The 12,984-nt window shown below is 35.5% G+C and overlaps 4 protein-coding genes across 4 annotated transcripts; 3 read left to right on the top strand and 1 right to left on the bottom strand.

Moving 5' to 3' along the window:
• Positions 1-1,648: 1,648 nt before the first annotated feature.
• LOC106623089 (larval cuticle protein A2B) lies at positions 1,649-2,454 on the bottom strand. Its single transcript, XM_014242476.3, has 2 exons — positions 2,428-2,454; positions 1,649-2,339 (listed from the first exon to the last, which is right to left on the bottom strand). The coding sequence occupies exons 1-2, from the start codon at positions 2,437-2,439 to the stop codon at positions 1,767-1,769; spliced, it is 585 nt and encodes a 194-aa protein (XP_014097951.3). The 5' UTR covers positions 2,440-2,454; the 3' UTR covers positions 1,649-1,766.
• Positions 2,455-3,963: 1,509 nt separating this feature from the next.
• Positions 3,964-4,871, top strand: LOC106623090 (larval cuticle protein A2B-like). The gene is made up of 2 exons (XM_014242477.3): positions 3,964-4,102; positions 4,156-4,871. Exons 1-2 carry the CDS (start codon positions 4,091-4,093, stop codon positions 4,747-4,749), a joined length of 606 nt encoding a protein of 201 aa, XP_014097952.3. The 5' UTR covers positions 3,964-4,090; the 3' UTR covers positions 4,750-4,871.
• Positions 4,872-8,278: 3,407 nt separating this feature from the next.
• On the top strand, positions 8,279-9,103 carry LOC106623085 (larval cuticle protein A2B). The gene is made up of 2 exons (XM_036361513.2): positions 8,279-8,323; positions 8,406-9,103. The coding sequence occupies exons 1-2, from the start codon at positions 8,312-8,314 to the stop codon at positions 8,976-8,978; spliced, it is 585 nt and encodes a 194-aa protein (XP_036217406.2). The 5' UTR covers positions 8,279-8,311; the 3' UTR covers positions 8,979-9,103.
• A 1,828-nt stretch (positions 9,104-10,931) lies between these two features.
• LOC106623091 (larval cuticle protein A2B-like) lies at positions 10,932-11,761 on the top strand. Its single transcript, XM_014242479.3, has 2 exons — positions 10,932-11,008; positions 11,076-11,761. The coding sequence occupies exons 1-2, from the start codon at positions 10,997-10,999 to the stop codon at positions 11,619-11,621; spliced, it is 558 nt and encodes a 185-aa protein (XP_014097954.3). The 5' UTR covers positions 10,932-10,996; the 3' UTR covers positions 11,622-11,761.
• The last annotated feature ends 1,223 nt before the right edge of the window (positions 11,762-12,984 follow it).

The raw sequence follows: 12,984 nt of genomic DNA, 5'->3' as shown, positions 1-12,984 counted from the left end.
AAATAACAAACAAACTTGTTTACGAAAAGTAGAAGCACAAAAAGCTGTAAACGGCAGGTGTAGTCGCAGAACGAAGAGAAATATTTCGTAGACGCTATTGTGCAAGTATTTATTGGTTTATTTGCGATCTTTTCGGCGATGAGTGATTTTTATTTTATTTTTGCGTGAAGATCTAAAACGATAACTGACGTATTTGCCATGCATTTGCGCTCGACGCTTATAGTTTCGTCCTTAATTGTAACTTCGTGAACTGAATAAACAAACAACAAAAGTAGACACTTACACATACATATATGTATATTATCTTATATGCCGTAAAAACGCTTGCGAAGTGCATTGGCATATAATGAATTGAATGTATTTCCTTGGTGCTTATTTTCAATTCAAATCCGTTTTTTTTTTTGTTATTGTTTTTTGTATTTGTATGTCTGATTAAATGTTGTCTGAATCCCCGTGAACTGGAAAAAAAAGTTCCTCGATCGAGTTGAGGGGTTGTTTCTAGTGTCTGTGTCGATCGGTCATTGCACTTTGAATAAGCTTTCAACATTTTGTTATGAGCATTTCGCTGCTACCAAGGGATCTTCACAATTTATCAACACAAAGCAGATGAGCCTCAAGAAACAGGTCAGCCCAATGATCATAAATAAGCATTTCTATGAACTCTGTTTACCTCGACCAAGTCCTAACTTGCTGCCACAATAGATTTCAAAACGTAAATTTGTGCATTTACGCACACAAGCTTATTACAATGTTGAAAAGAAGTCGGTCAAAGGGAAGATTTGCAAATCCCTTTGTGCGTGCGCTTTTTTCTTAATGGACAACAAAGACCTAACATAACTTGTTAAAACTCCTTTTGTCCTTTGCTACGTACATATATTGTAAAGATGACTTTAAGGTGGCAAGATTCAGTGAATAAAATTTACTCTGCACAAAGATTGTTCACATCAACTATTTGCCGCCATACGATTATGATGATTCAATAGAAATGCAACAGAACTTAAGTTATATTTCCAACTATTTGTACAAACTATTGGGAAGTACCCGAAGACGTTTCAAAAATGCGATTTTTTTATTGTCTGACTCGATAGGTATGTGCTCCAAGAAAATTATAGCAAAATTTCAAAAGCCACTCTTAAAAGCAAATATTTAAACGAAGTTTTCTCGAAACTATGTTTATTCAAACGTGCATAATGAGTCCCGGAAAAGTTGAAACCGGCTTTATCCAGACTTTATTTTAAAGTACAAAATAAAAACTACTCTACATATACACATGTCATAAAACAAAAATATTTTTAGACGATTTTTTAGCGAGCACATAATCGAAAAATGTTGGCGAAAAAGCCAACTATTTTGAAACCTCATTTTCAGGGTTAATGATAATATTTTGAAGATAGTAGTCTATGTACATAAAATAAAAGCCCCTCTCGATTGAAAAAATTTTTGATTTTATGATTTCAAGGTTGGCTTACGGGAACCACCAAAAGTCAATTAATCATTGATTTTTCATAATGTGAAAAATATTTCTTTTTCATTCTTTGAACATTGCGCTAAATATAGAATATTAACATTTTCGAACAAAAAAAAGAAATCGCGATCATTTTTCGACCTGTATGTGTACTTGTCCCCTTTAGTTAAAGACGTATACAGATATACACGTGTTGATTATTTTTTATTTAACGTCGAAATAAATTAGAATAAAATTATTAACAATTCGTTGATCGGTCAAGTACTCGTCTATTTTAAATCATAATTCACGTATCTTCGAATTAATGATGGTACTTAACTACAGCAGGAGCGGCATAGGATGCGTAATGGGCAGCTGGAGCGGCGTAGTGAGCCACTGGAGCAGCATAGTGAGCTACGGGGGCAACAGTCTTGACCACTGCGGGGGCTGAGTAGTGAGTGACTGGAGCGGAGTAATGAGCAACTGGTGCGGCGTAGTGGGCAACTGGGGCAACTGCCTTTACAACTGGAGCCACAGCAACAGATTTTACAAGAGGTTCACGGCTCACGACGGCATTGAAACCATTCACGTCATCCGAAGTGTACTGAACAGTGCGTTTGTAACCATCAGCGTCAATGAGGGAGTATTCACCATGAACCACATCTCCATCACGTACCTCCACTTGACTCTTTGAATCACCGGTGAGTTTGTCATCGACGCCATAAGAGAATTGGTATTGAGGATGAGGATCGTATTCCTCCGATTTAACAACGACCTTTTGAGCTAGGGCCACAGGTGCTGCGTGAACGGCGACGGCTGGTGCGGTGTGGTATACTGGGGCAACTGGTACATAACCAGCGTTGGCTACGGCAACGAAAGCTAGTGCGAATACAAACTGCAAAAGCAAATTGAATGATTAACCATTCATATATACATACATGTATTGAGGTCCCGCTGCTTAACGGTTTTGTGATTAAACTCACCTTGAAAGCCATATCGTGATTATTAGTTGAGTTCTTCGCGAATGCGAAGACAAGAAGTGAATGATACATATTCGTCAATTCGCTGACACTTTTATAGTAGTACAACGCTTAAATTTGGTCTTGAAAATTTGGTGTGAGTTTTTTGCTCTCTAATATATTTCATTTGGTAAAACCCGCTCAGCTGCATTCAGTCAAAGGGCTAACATACTCTCTTTTTCAATACGTCGAAACTATTTAGAGCTAATAATAAGAAACTAAAACCATAAAAATTATACATACATAACTATATGTGTGTAAATCTGGAGATGTGCACATACCTTGTATGTATATATGTACTATGTAACACTCTTTTAAATACGAATACGGGAAATTGCAATCTTGGTATCTAACACAGTTAAATATCAACGGAAAACAATGATTTTAAAGCTGACAACTAAAAGTAATTAAATCACTGATGCACAAATATTAATTTGCCAGTTCTTATATTAAAACAAATTATCTACACATTGACATTTCAGTTTTTTTATTTTGTAATGCAGAAAATCTTTTTTCAAAATAATTTTGAAATTTTTGATCCCAAATACCGAATTGAAAAATTAAAACAAAAAGTTTAAAACCAACTTTCCATACAAACATTTGATTCAGATCGTTCAGCTTGTATGGTAGTCATATGCTAGCGTAGTTCGATACTTATTGAACTAGAGCTCGCGCAGCACCATCATCGTCAATACTCTAGAACAATTTATAATTCATCAATTCTTAGTTCTAAAAAAAAGTTTTAACTATTAATTCTAAACCTTTTTAATTAAAAAAATTCCAACTCTGATAGAGAGACTTAAAAATCTGAAGGAAAACTTTTTAAAAGAGTTGCGACAAAAAAAAAATATTTATTGTAGTTTACCAGGAAATTATTTAGATTTATTAGTCTTTTTTTTAATACTCAGATATTCTGCCCTAGACATTGCTACGATTATCTTTTCTTCATTCCTTGGCTTAAGCCTAGCCTTGCTACAATACATAAATTTTGTTTTTAGTAAATATTCAACTCTGGCGCCAACTAATCAACTACTGAAAGGGAACTACGAAAACAGTTTTTTCGCAAATGATTTTAGTGACATACTTCCAAAAAATGTTTCAGGTTTTGCAAAATTTGCACAATTTAGTAAGAAACTATTATTTTTATTTTTTCGTGGTAAAAATGTTCTCGAAAGATTTGCAGTTATGATATGGGTAAATTTTATTAGAATTTCTTACTGAAATCAATTTGGTATTCAATATTGTATGAGACGTGGCTTAGGGTATTACCGTACACAATAACCAGCTGTGAGATTGAATAGAAGATCGAAGAAGTTGGTGTGTTAAGTTCACACTTGATAATAATTGTAAATTCATTTATAACTAATTTATTTCACTGCAGGAATGCCGCTACATCGAAATGCAACGAACACACTTACGCACATATGAACGATATATAATAATGTTCATAAAACTCTCAATTAACACGGTTTATGTTAAGCATAATCAAAGCTACAGTCTTTTTTCATTGGTATAACTACATAGCTAACTGAACGCATTGCAAAAAGTATAAAAAGATTTTTCAATTCATATTTGGCATCATTCACTTCTTGCATTCGCTGTGATAAAGAACCAACGTTTCAAAAATATGGCATTTAAGGTAATTTTGCCAACCTGATCCAATATCAATAAATTGAATATTTCTCTTTACAGTTTGTATTCGCACTCGCTTTCGTCGCCGTTGCTAGCGCAGGCTATGTACCAGTTGCGCCCGTATACCACGCCGCACCAGCCGTCACCGTTCACTCAGCGCCTGTGGCTTTAGCTCAAAAGGTTGTTGTGAAATCGGAGGAATACGATCCTCATCCTCAATACCAATTCTCTTATGGCGTCGATGACAAACTCACCGGTGATTCCAAGAGTCAAGTAGAGGCACGTGATGGTGATGTGGTTCATGGTGAATACTCCCTCATTGACGCTGATGGTTACAAACGCACTGTTCAGTACTCTGCTGATCCCATCAATGGTTTTAACGCCGTCGTGAGCCGTGAACCTCTTGTGAAATCCGTTGCCGTGGCTCCAGTTGTAAAGACTGTTGCCCCAGTTGCCCATTACGCTGCTCCAGTTGCGCACTACTCCGCTCCAGTTGCTCATTACTCCGCTCCAGTCGCTCACTACTCAACGCCTACAGTGGTCAAGACTGTTGCCCCTCTAGCTCATTATGCTGCCCCAGTGGCTCACTACGCCGCTCCAGCTGCCCATTACGCATCTTATGCCGCTCCAGCAGTCATCAAATACCATCATTAAAGCCTATGAAATGTTAAAAATTCGAATTATATTGATTGAATGCGTTATCATTTGTTATTCAATATCGGCACATACATATATTTATTGACATTTATTTCACCACCAAAAAGTTATTTAAATAAAAAAACTCTATAAAGTAAAACAAAATCGTTTTAAATATGAGCTGTGCTACATTCAGGTTATAACTGTGGATTAGTAAAAAAAAAACAATATTCACTCCCAGGATGGCATTCCTTTGGACTCCTTATTTCATTTAAATATGATGTTTTAATGCACAAATATAGAATTTCATAAGCATTACAGGGTTTCAAGTCGATGTTACTGACAATTCAATGAGATTCATTTCTATTTTGAAATTTTTTAAAGTAACTGGAACTGAAATGTAAAGTAAAACTCGAATGGTAATAATGACTAACGTTATTAATGTTCATAAAACTTTCGATAATTAACTTAATATTAGATATTCGCCCGCAAGAAAAAGGTCCTGTTAGTATTGGCATTGATTTTATAAAACAATACATCCATACACTCTTGATTATTGAAAAATAACTTTTAAGACTCTACAACAGTCTCACGGAACTCCATATACATTGTTAATCAAACAATTTAACTAATTGCCTAAATGTTTTGATGTTATTAAGCCAAAGCTCTGTTGTTATTTGGATTTCTCCATAACCATTACCAGTTGAGAATAAAATATTAAAATCTTCTGGATATTCTATTTGAGGCGCTGGGTTTGCTGTCAAAGTAATTCAATTATTGTAACAAATCTTCAAACTTAAAAACATTGACACATTTTGAACGAAATTAACTATTTTAGTACCCATTTTTGCCAGACTAAGTAAAGTTGGAATTGACATATATGGAATGTTGAAGGCTGGATTACCAAAAAGTTGTTAATCTTATTGCGATACAGACTACGCTTTCTGGAGTTTCATATCTTTTGTATGAGAGCGTGCAACCAAAATTAAAGTTAGACTTAAACTTTACACGTACATAGCAGTTAGCGAGTCAACTGTTCTAATAATAACAAATTGATACTATGGACGACATTTGCAGTGAACGTCCGAATTTACTGTTACGGATGGAACTATAAAAAACAAGAAAAAACGCTAACGCGTCGGCTGCACAGGAGCTATGATACGCTTCACAAATGAAAAGTTATAGTATAAGTATAAAAACTTGATGTTGATCAGTCAAATAAAAAAGTTTACATACAATAACTTGATTTCAATCGTTCAGTTTGTATGATAGCTATATGCTACGTTGGTCCGATGTTGGCCATTACCACAAATAAGCATTTGCTTGGGTACAAAAAAAAACACGTGAGCAAAATTTTAAATCGATATTCCAAAAATTGAGAAACATGTTCGCTTACATACAGTCATACAGACAGGTGGACATGGCTAAATCAACTCAGTTCGTTACACTGATCATATTTTATATGGTCTCCGATGTGTCTTTCTGGGTGCTACAAACTTTGTGGCAAACTCAATAGGTTATCTCGAGCAAATAAACGGCCCTTTTTTAATAATTTTGTTTCATATAAAAAATTAAATATTTTATTCAAACTTTTACACAGATACATAAATTGCAAATTTTTTGTCAAAATTTCAGAAAAAAAATATTCAAAACTCGCCCATTTCGACGTCATTTCCGACAGGCCCTCAGAAAATAGGTGCCTCCGTATTGACAACACAATTTCTTAGAGGATCATATGAAGTAACAAGAAAAAATAACTGATTATATTAAGACCATAAACTAGGTATTGGGCAAAGGAAAAACTAAAAAATTGTATTTTTGGCAGACATTTTTACAAAGAAATTCAAGTTTCGGTGAAAATTTCTCGATGTTTTTGTTTTTTTAATGTTTGTAATTGAACGAGACGTTGTATATTATATCTCGAAGACCTGTGTATAATTTCATAAGATCGTGTGAGTAGTTCGCGGGAAATCTTGACAACCGACTTTGAAGACACTGTTTCGAGAAACGTTAAAAGTTTTAAGTGACCTCAGGCGCGCAAATTTATAAGGCTGTATCTTTAAGAATATTCTCGGATCAACTTGAACATTTGGGACAATATTCTAGAGATGTTATAGAATTAAATAAGATAATAAAAAAATATTGATCGTGAGACCCATGGAACTCCTTCACATACCCTGTTCAGGGTATAAAAATATTTCGTAAGAAATCAACATTCATTAATCTAGGAAACGGTGAATGAATTACATTCATATTTGGTAAATTATTAATTTATATTATATGTCACATACTCACTTACTTTTATTACTATATTTTCCTTTGTGTCCGTGATCTTTTTATAAAAATTAAATGTCCACCAGGTCTAGAGCGATTGCATTACTAAAGTGTATACTTATACTCCAAAACATTTTTTTACGCAATTTTATGAATATAACTCACACATTGACCGACATATTCAGCATGAAGTCTGATGGAATAAAGAAATCATTTTATATAGTATATGGTAGCTGAGGTAATTTATGGACCGATTTCACATATTTTCTGCATTAAACTATATTATATCCAATATTATATTTTCATTTAATTTTGCTAAGATATTTAACATATTGACCGATATATACGGTATAAAGGCCACCAAAACAATGAAATTCATGTAACATATAGTATATATATGGGGACTATGGGTAGTATTATAGTATTTTCGGTAAAAAAGGAGACATATGCAGTGTGGTACACATATTTGGTCTCTAAGGGCCTTGAGCAGTTGTGTTCCGATTTCGACAATTTTTAGTTGGGACATTACATTCTTTAAAGCTACTATTTGAGCCCGCCCGAGAGTATAAAATATATATTTATCTTTCAAATGCTATACGATTTTCAGCTCATCTGCTATCTCACATTATTTCAAGGTGTTCAAAATTGGGCCAAGTCTTCACTACGCTTGATTTACCAAATGAAGCAATTCCAATCCCTCCATAAATTTCATATCTTTAATCACTATGTGAGATTATTCATTGATTTAAATTAAGAAATACAACGCTTGTCATATTATAATTTTTTTCTAATCTTGCCTAACTCGGCATATGCCGAACACAAGCTCTTCAGTTCCCTATCGCTCACTACATTCACATCTTAAATATTTCAAATACTTTACACTCCTTAAATTCTTTAAAATCGCGCTATTTTTAAATATATGGTTCCGTCCAAATTTTACCCTTCAGTATTTGTTATAAATTTAACCGTTACTAATTGTAGTAATATCAAACTGAAAAACTTCAAACAATTTATATGCATCCACACATGTTCGTATGTAGTTATGTATTTAATTATGAGTCAAGCATATATTCATATTTTTAATATTTTCGCACGTCATTACCTGTGTATGCGAAATTTTGTAAACTTGTATCAAGCGTACTAAATGCTTTGATAAAGTGAACTGACCTGCCAAGGCACAATTATACCATTTTCGCTCCAATAAAAAAATACCAACAGGTGTAGTATAAAATAGACGGCAAGTCTCGTTTTCTATCATTCACTTCTTGCATTTGTTGTGATAAAGAACCAACCACACTTTTAAAAAATGGCACTCAAGGTAATTTTAGTGACTGTTTGAGATTAAAGTAACCTGATCCAATTGCTGCCAATAACATTAAATTGAGTTTTTGTCTTTGCAGTTTGTATTCGGATTCGCCTTTGTCGCCGTTGCCAGCGCTGGCTATGTACCAGTTGCCCCAGTATACCACGCCGCACCAGCCGTCGCTGTGCACGCAGCACCTGTGGCTGTTGCTCAAAAGATTGTGGTGAAATCGGAGGAATACGATCCTCATCCTCAATACAAATACTCTTATGGCGTTGATGACAAACTCACCGGTGATTCCAAGAGTCAAGTGGAGGAACGTGATGGTGACGTGGTTCATGGTGAATACTCCCTCATTGACGCTGATGGTTACAAACGCACTGTTCAATACACTTCGGATGACGTGAATGGTTTCAATGCCGTCGTGAGCCGTGAACCTCTCGTAAAAGCTGTTGCCGTGGCTCCAGTTGTTAAAACTGTTGCCCCAGTTGCCCATTACGCTGCTCCAGTTGCGCACTACTCCGCTCCAGTTGCTCACTACTCGGCTCCAGTTGCTCACTACTCAGCCCCCGCAGTGGTCAAGACAGTTGCCCCAGTGGCTCACTATGCCGCTCCAGCTGCCCATTACACTTCTTATGCCGCTCCAGCAGTCGTCAAATATCATCACTAAAGACTAGTATAAACTTCGAATATTACCCATAGAAATAAACAAATATGAATGTATCTCTTCTTGTTATTAATTTATGTATGCATGTTAATATCGATCAAAATGTTAAGTTGATAAATGGTGTAATATAAATCCATATCTTATTTCATTCATTTCAGTAATTTTATTAAATTTTATTTTAAGTTAGGTTAGGTGTAGATACTAATCCTTGCGAAAATGCCCATGAAGGATCCAACTTGCACAACTGAAATAGTCGGTCCTTTGTAATAACAAAGATTATATATCCTATAAATCTGTACAGCGCTTAGAGCCTGTCACATATATGTTGAGGTGCTAATATCAATTCCATCGAATTCACCTAGATCTCCGAAGATGTAACTCCTATGATGTTTCATACTCAGTCTAGAGAGGAAACTGGACAGTGGAGAAGAAAGTAAGTATCTAAATGCTTCCACCTTACTTTCCTCCATACAACTTTTGGCGTGCCTACTGGTTAATAAGAGCTACAATTGCGATAAGATGAATCTTAATAAACGAAAAGAGTTCAGTAGGCTTTTATAGCTTTCTAAAAGGCAATATTCATATCACCTCTGCTTGAAAAACACTGCAGTGGTCTAGTAGCCTGAAACTGTACTTAGAGAGCTCCTAACAGAAAACTTCTCCTTAAACCATCCGCTGAACTATAATAATTTCTTGAAAAAACTCACTGCCCCACAGCTACTTGGATATGGAGCAAGGAACCACCAAAAGTAAACTCCGCGACACAGTGGTCTACGTGTTCAGGGATTAAAGGTATATACCGCAATTCAAACAAAACTTTTTCATACATATGATGATTTACGGAAAGCTTTATGTAAAATTATTGTAATAAGCATTGTTCTATTTTCTGCTCTTGTGCAAGCAGTCCACCCTTTTTTCAAAGCCTTCTTGTTATTGTACGACCGTTTGTCCAGGCAATCATTATCTTGAATGAAAATTGAGATATCTTGCTGAAAGGAGGATTTTACTATTGCAAGTAAGCGAAATTAGACTACTGCCGCGCCCCCAAAAATAATAGTAATTGGTGTCTTAACGAAGTGACGGCTTAAGCAACACAACAAGTAGGGATATCTGTGCATCAAAATTTTTTAGAAAGGACGAGTGCGCGCTGTGTACATTCGATCTTAAGAAACTTGCAAACATTTTAATATCAATCTCTAATAGGACTCCCTGGATATTAAAGCATGATCTACCGATAGTCCACTATCATAGATGGGAAGATATTCAGAGATGTTCAAGTTTTTTGCATGATATGATCTCCGTCTTAAAATATCACGCCTAAAATGAGTTTAAATGCAATTACAAGATATAATATTTTCAAGAATTTCTGGAAAAAATTTCAATGTGGCGAGTTCGTCGTACAAGTAAATATATTAGTCTCCATGCTTACAAACTTGTACTGACTCAAAAACTTGAGCATAAAATCTTCAATTATTGAATTAAATAAAAAAAATCACACAAAGTTCCTGAAATTGTCCTTGTCTTATTTTTAATTGGTACGCCTTTAATACAACACAAACGCTTATTGCCACTTCTATGTATACAAGACTACATACATATACATATATGAATTATCATACAAAAGATATGTATGTGTACAAATATGTTGATTACGCATGCTCGCGCACCCCAGCAATGGTACCATACTCTTTTTGGCAAAACCGCTTTGATAAGCTTATTGTTGCAACAAGTGAACGCTCATTTTTTGTTTTTAAGCGCGCTAATAGAGTGAACTGACCTGTCAAGGTATAATTTCAACATGTGTCTCACTCACTATTCTGCGTATTTCAGTATATTCACATATCATACATATAAATGTTGAAATGCATAATTTTTTTATTAATTTTGCTGAATATTAAGGAAATTCCTTAACAGTTGAATAGTATAAAATTGGCCGCAAATTCATATTTTATATCATTCACTTCGTGTTATCACTGCAATACAGAACTACTTCATTCTTTACGAGACCACATTTTCAAAATATGGCATTCAAGGTACAAGGACCGAAATATTCCACTTAATGATTTCTTCTAATAATAAATTATACTTTAATCTTTCCAGCTTGTATTCGCACTTGCCTTCGTCGCCGTAGCCAGCGCTGGTTATGTACCAGTTGCGCCCGTATACCACGCCGCACCAGCTGTCGCCGTGCACTCAGCACCTGTGGCCGTTTCTCAAAAGGTTGTTGTGAAATCGGAGGAATACGATCCTCATCCTGAATACAAATTCTCTTATGGTGTTGATGACAAACTCACCGGTGATTCCAAGAGTCAAATGGAGGAACGTGATGGTGATGTGGTTCATGGTGAATACTCTCTAATTGACTCTGATGGTTACAAACGCACAGTTCAATACTCTGCTGATCCCATCAATGGTTTTAACGCCGTCGTGAACCGTGAACCTCTTGTAAAATCTGTTGCACCAGTTGCCCATTACGCTGCTCCAGTTGCGCACTACTCCGCTCCAGTCGCTCACTACTCAGCGCCTACAGTGGTCAAGACCGTTGCTCCCCTAGCTCATTATGCTGCCCCAGTGGCTCACTACGCCGCTCCAGCTGCCCACTACGCATCATATGCCGCACCCACAGTGGTTAAATATCATCACTAAAACCTATAAAGGCTATATAAAATTACTTAATAGCGATTAAAATCAGTGATTGTATAAATGATTGTTCTTGTACCTACGAGTATATATATAATATGTACTTATTTATGTTGATGAAACAGTTAAGTTAATAAAATTTATAATATCAATAGAAATATACCTAAGTTATTTAAAATTTTGTGGGATATTTGTATACATTACAAATTACATTCATTGGTACTCAAATGTACTGTGTACGATCATGGGGATTTAGTGAGAAAAGTCCAAGTCAAGTCAAGTTTATAGTAGTGGCACTAAATTGGTATGAGTATACCAAGACCACGATAAGCTCTTCCAAGTTCGTTTCTAGTCAAAGAACATTCGAAAGTGCCTCCCACAGATTTTTAAGGAAGGTTATCTAGCTAAAGATGAACAAATGATACTTATGAAACGGAATCATGCGTTGTAGCAGAAAATACTGTCTAACCAAAATTAAAAAATTAAGTCATAAGGCAGTTAACAGACGGCTGTCAGAAAAGCGAAGACTCTTGACTCTTCTCTTTCGGTAGCAACCGTAACCTGGTTTCTGCATCGTTTCGTAATCGTCGACGAAACATGAATCCACTGGTGCAGCTCAGAGATTAAGAGACGCTAAGTATCACTCGAAACAGTGGACTTCACACGCGGAACCTCAGATCAGAAGCAGAATCCGAAAACCGCAGTTTTTTGGAATTCTGAACGTGTGATCTATATAGACCGTCTGAAGTAGTCCGAATTACAGAAAAATCATTTGACGCAACGAAATGCTCTTCCACTATGACAATGCCCCGATTCTAACACCCGTCATCGAATTTCAAAGCATCAATAAAGTTTTATACACTAAAGGGAGTTTATTAAGTTTGCCACGACGTTTGTAACACCCAGAATTAAGTGCCGGAAACCCTATAAAATATATATGTACATACATGTGTATATATACTTATAAATGATTAGCTTGACGAACTGAGTCGATTTGGCCGTGTCCGTCTGTCTTTCCGTCCATATGTTTGTGAATACGCGTTTTAGTCCTCCCTTTTTTTTAGTCATCGATCTGATATTTTGCGCACGTCCTTTTTTCTCCCCAAAAAGCTGGTCAAAGCTCGTCGATATCGGACCACTAAAGCATGTAGCTACAACACAAACTGACGTATGAAAATCTTGTATGGAATCTTTTGTATTTGTGAAGGATATGATAGCTTCGGTGCAATCGATGTTAATGTTTTTTCTTGTTATAATACTAGTTATTACATACTTTTATCAATAATTGTAAAGTGATAAATATAAATTTTCTGAATTCAATAAATAATACCATACTTCAATTTGTCGACTAGTTCCATAATCTTTTTTT

This window comes from Bactrocera oleae, chromosome 2 (assembly GCF_042242935.1).
Source record: "Bactrocera oleae isolate idBacOlea1 chromosome 2, idBacOlea1, whole genome shotgun sequence".
NCBI classification, from domain to species: domain Eukaryota; kingdom Metazoa; phylum Arthropoda; class Insecta; order Diptera; family Tephritidae; genus Bactrocera; species Bactrocera oleae.
The sequence above is the reverse complement of the archived record's forward strand: the minus strand, read 5'-3'. Positions and strand labels throughout refer to the sequence as shown.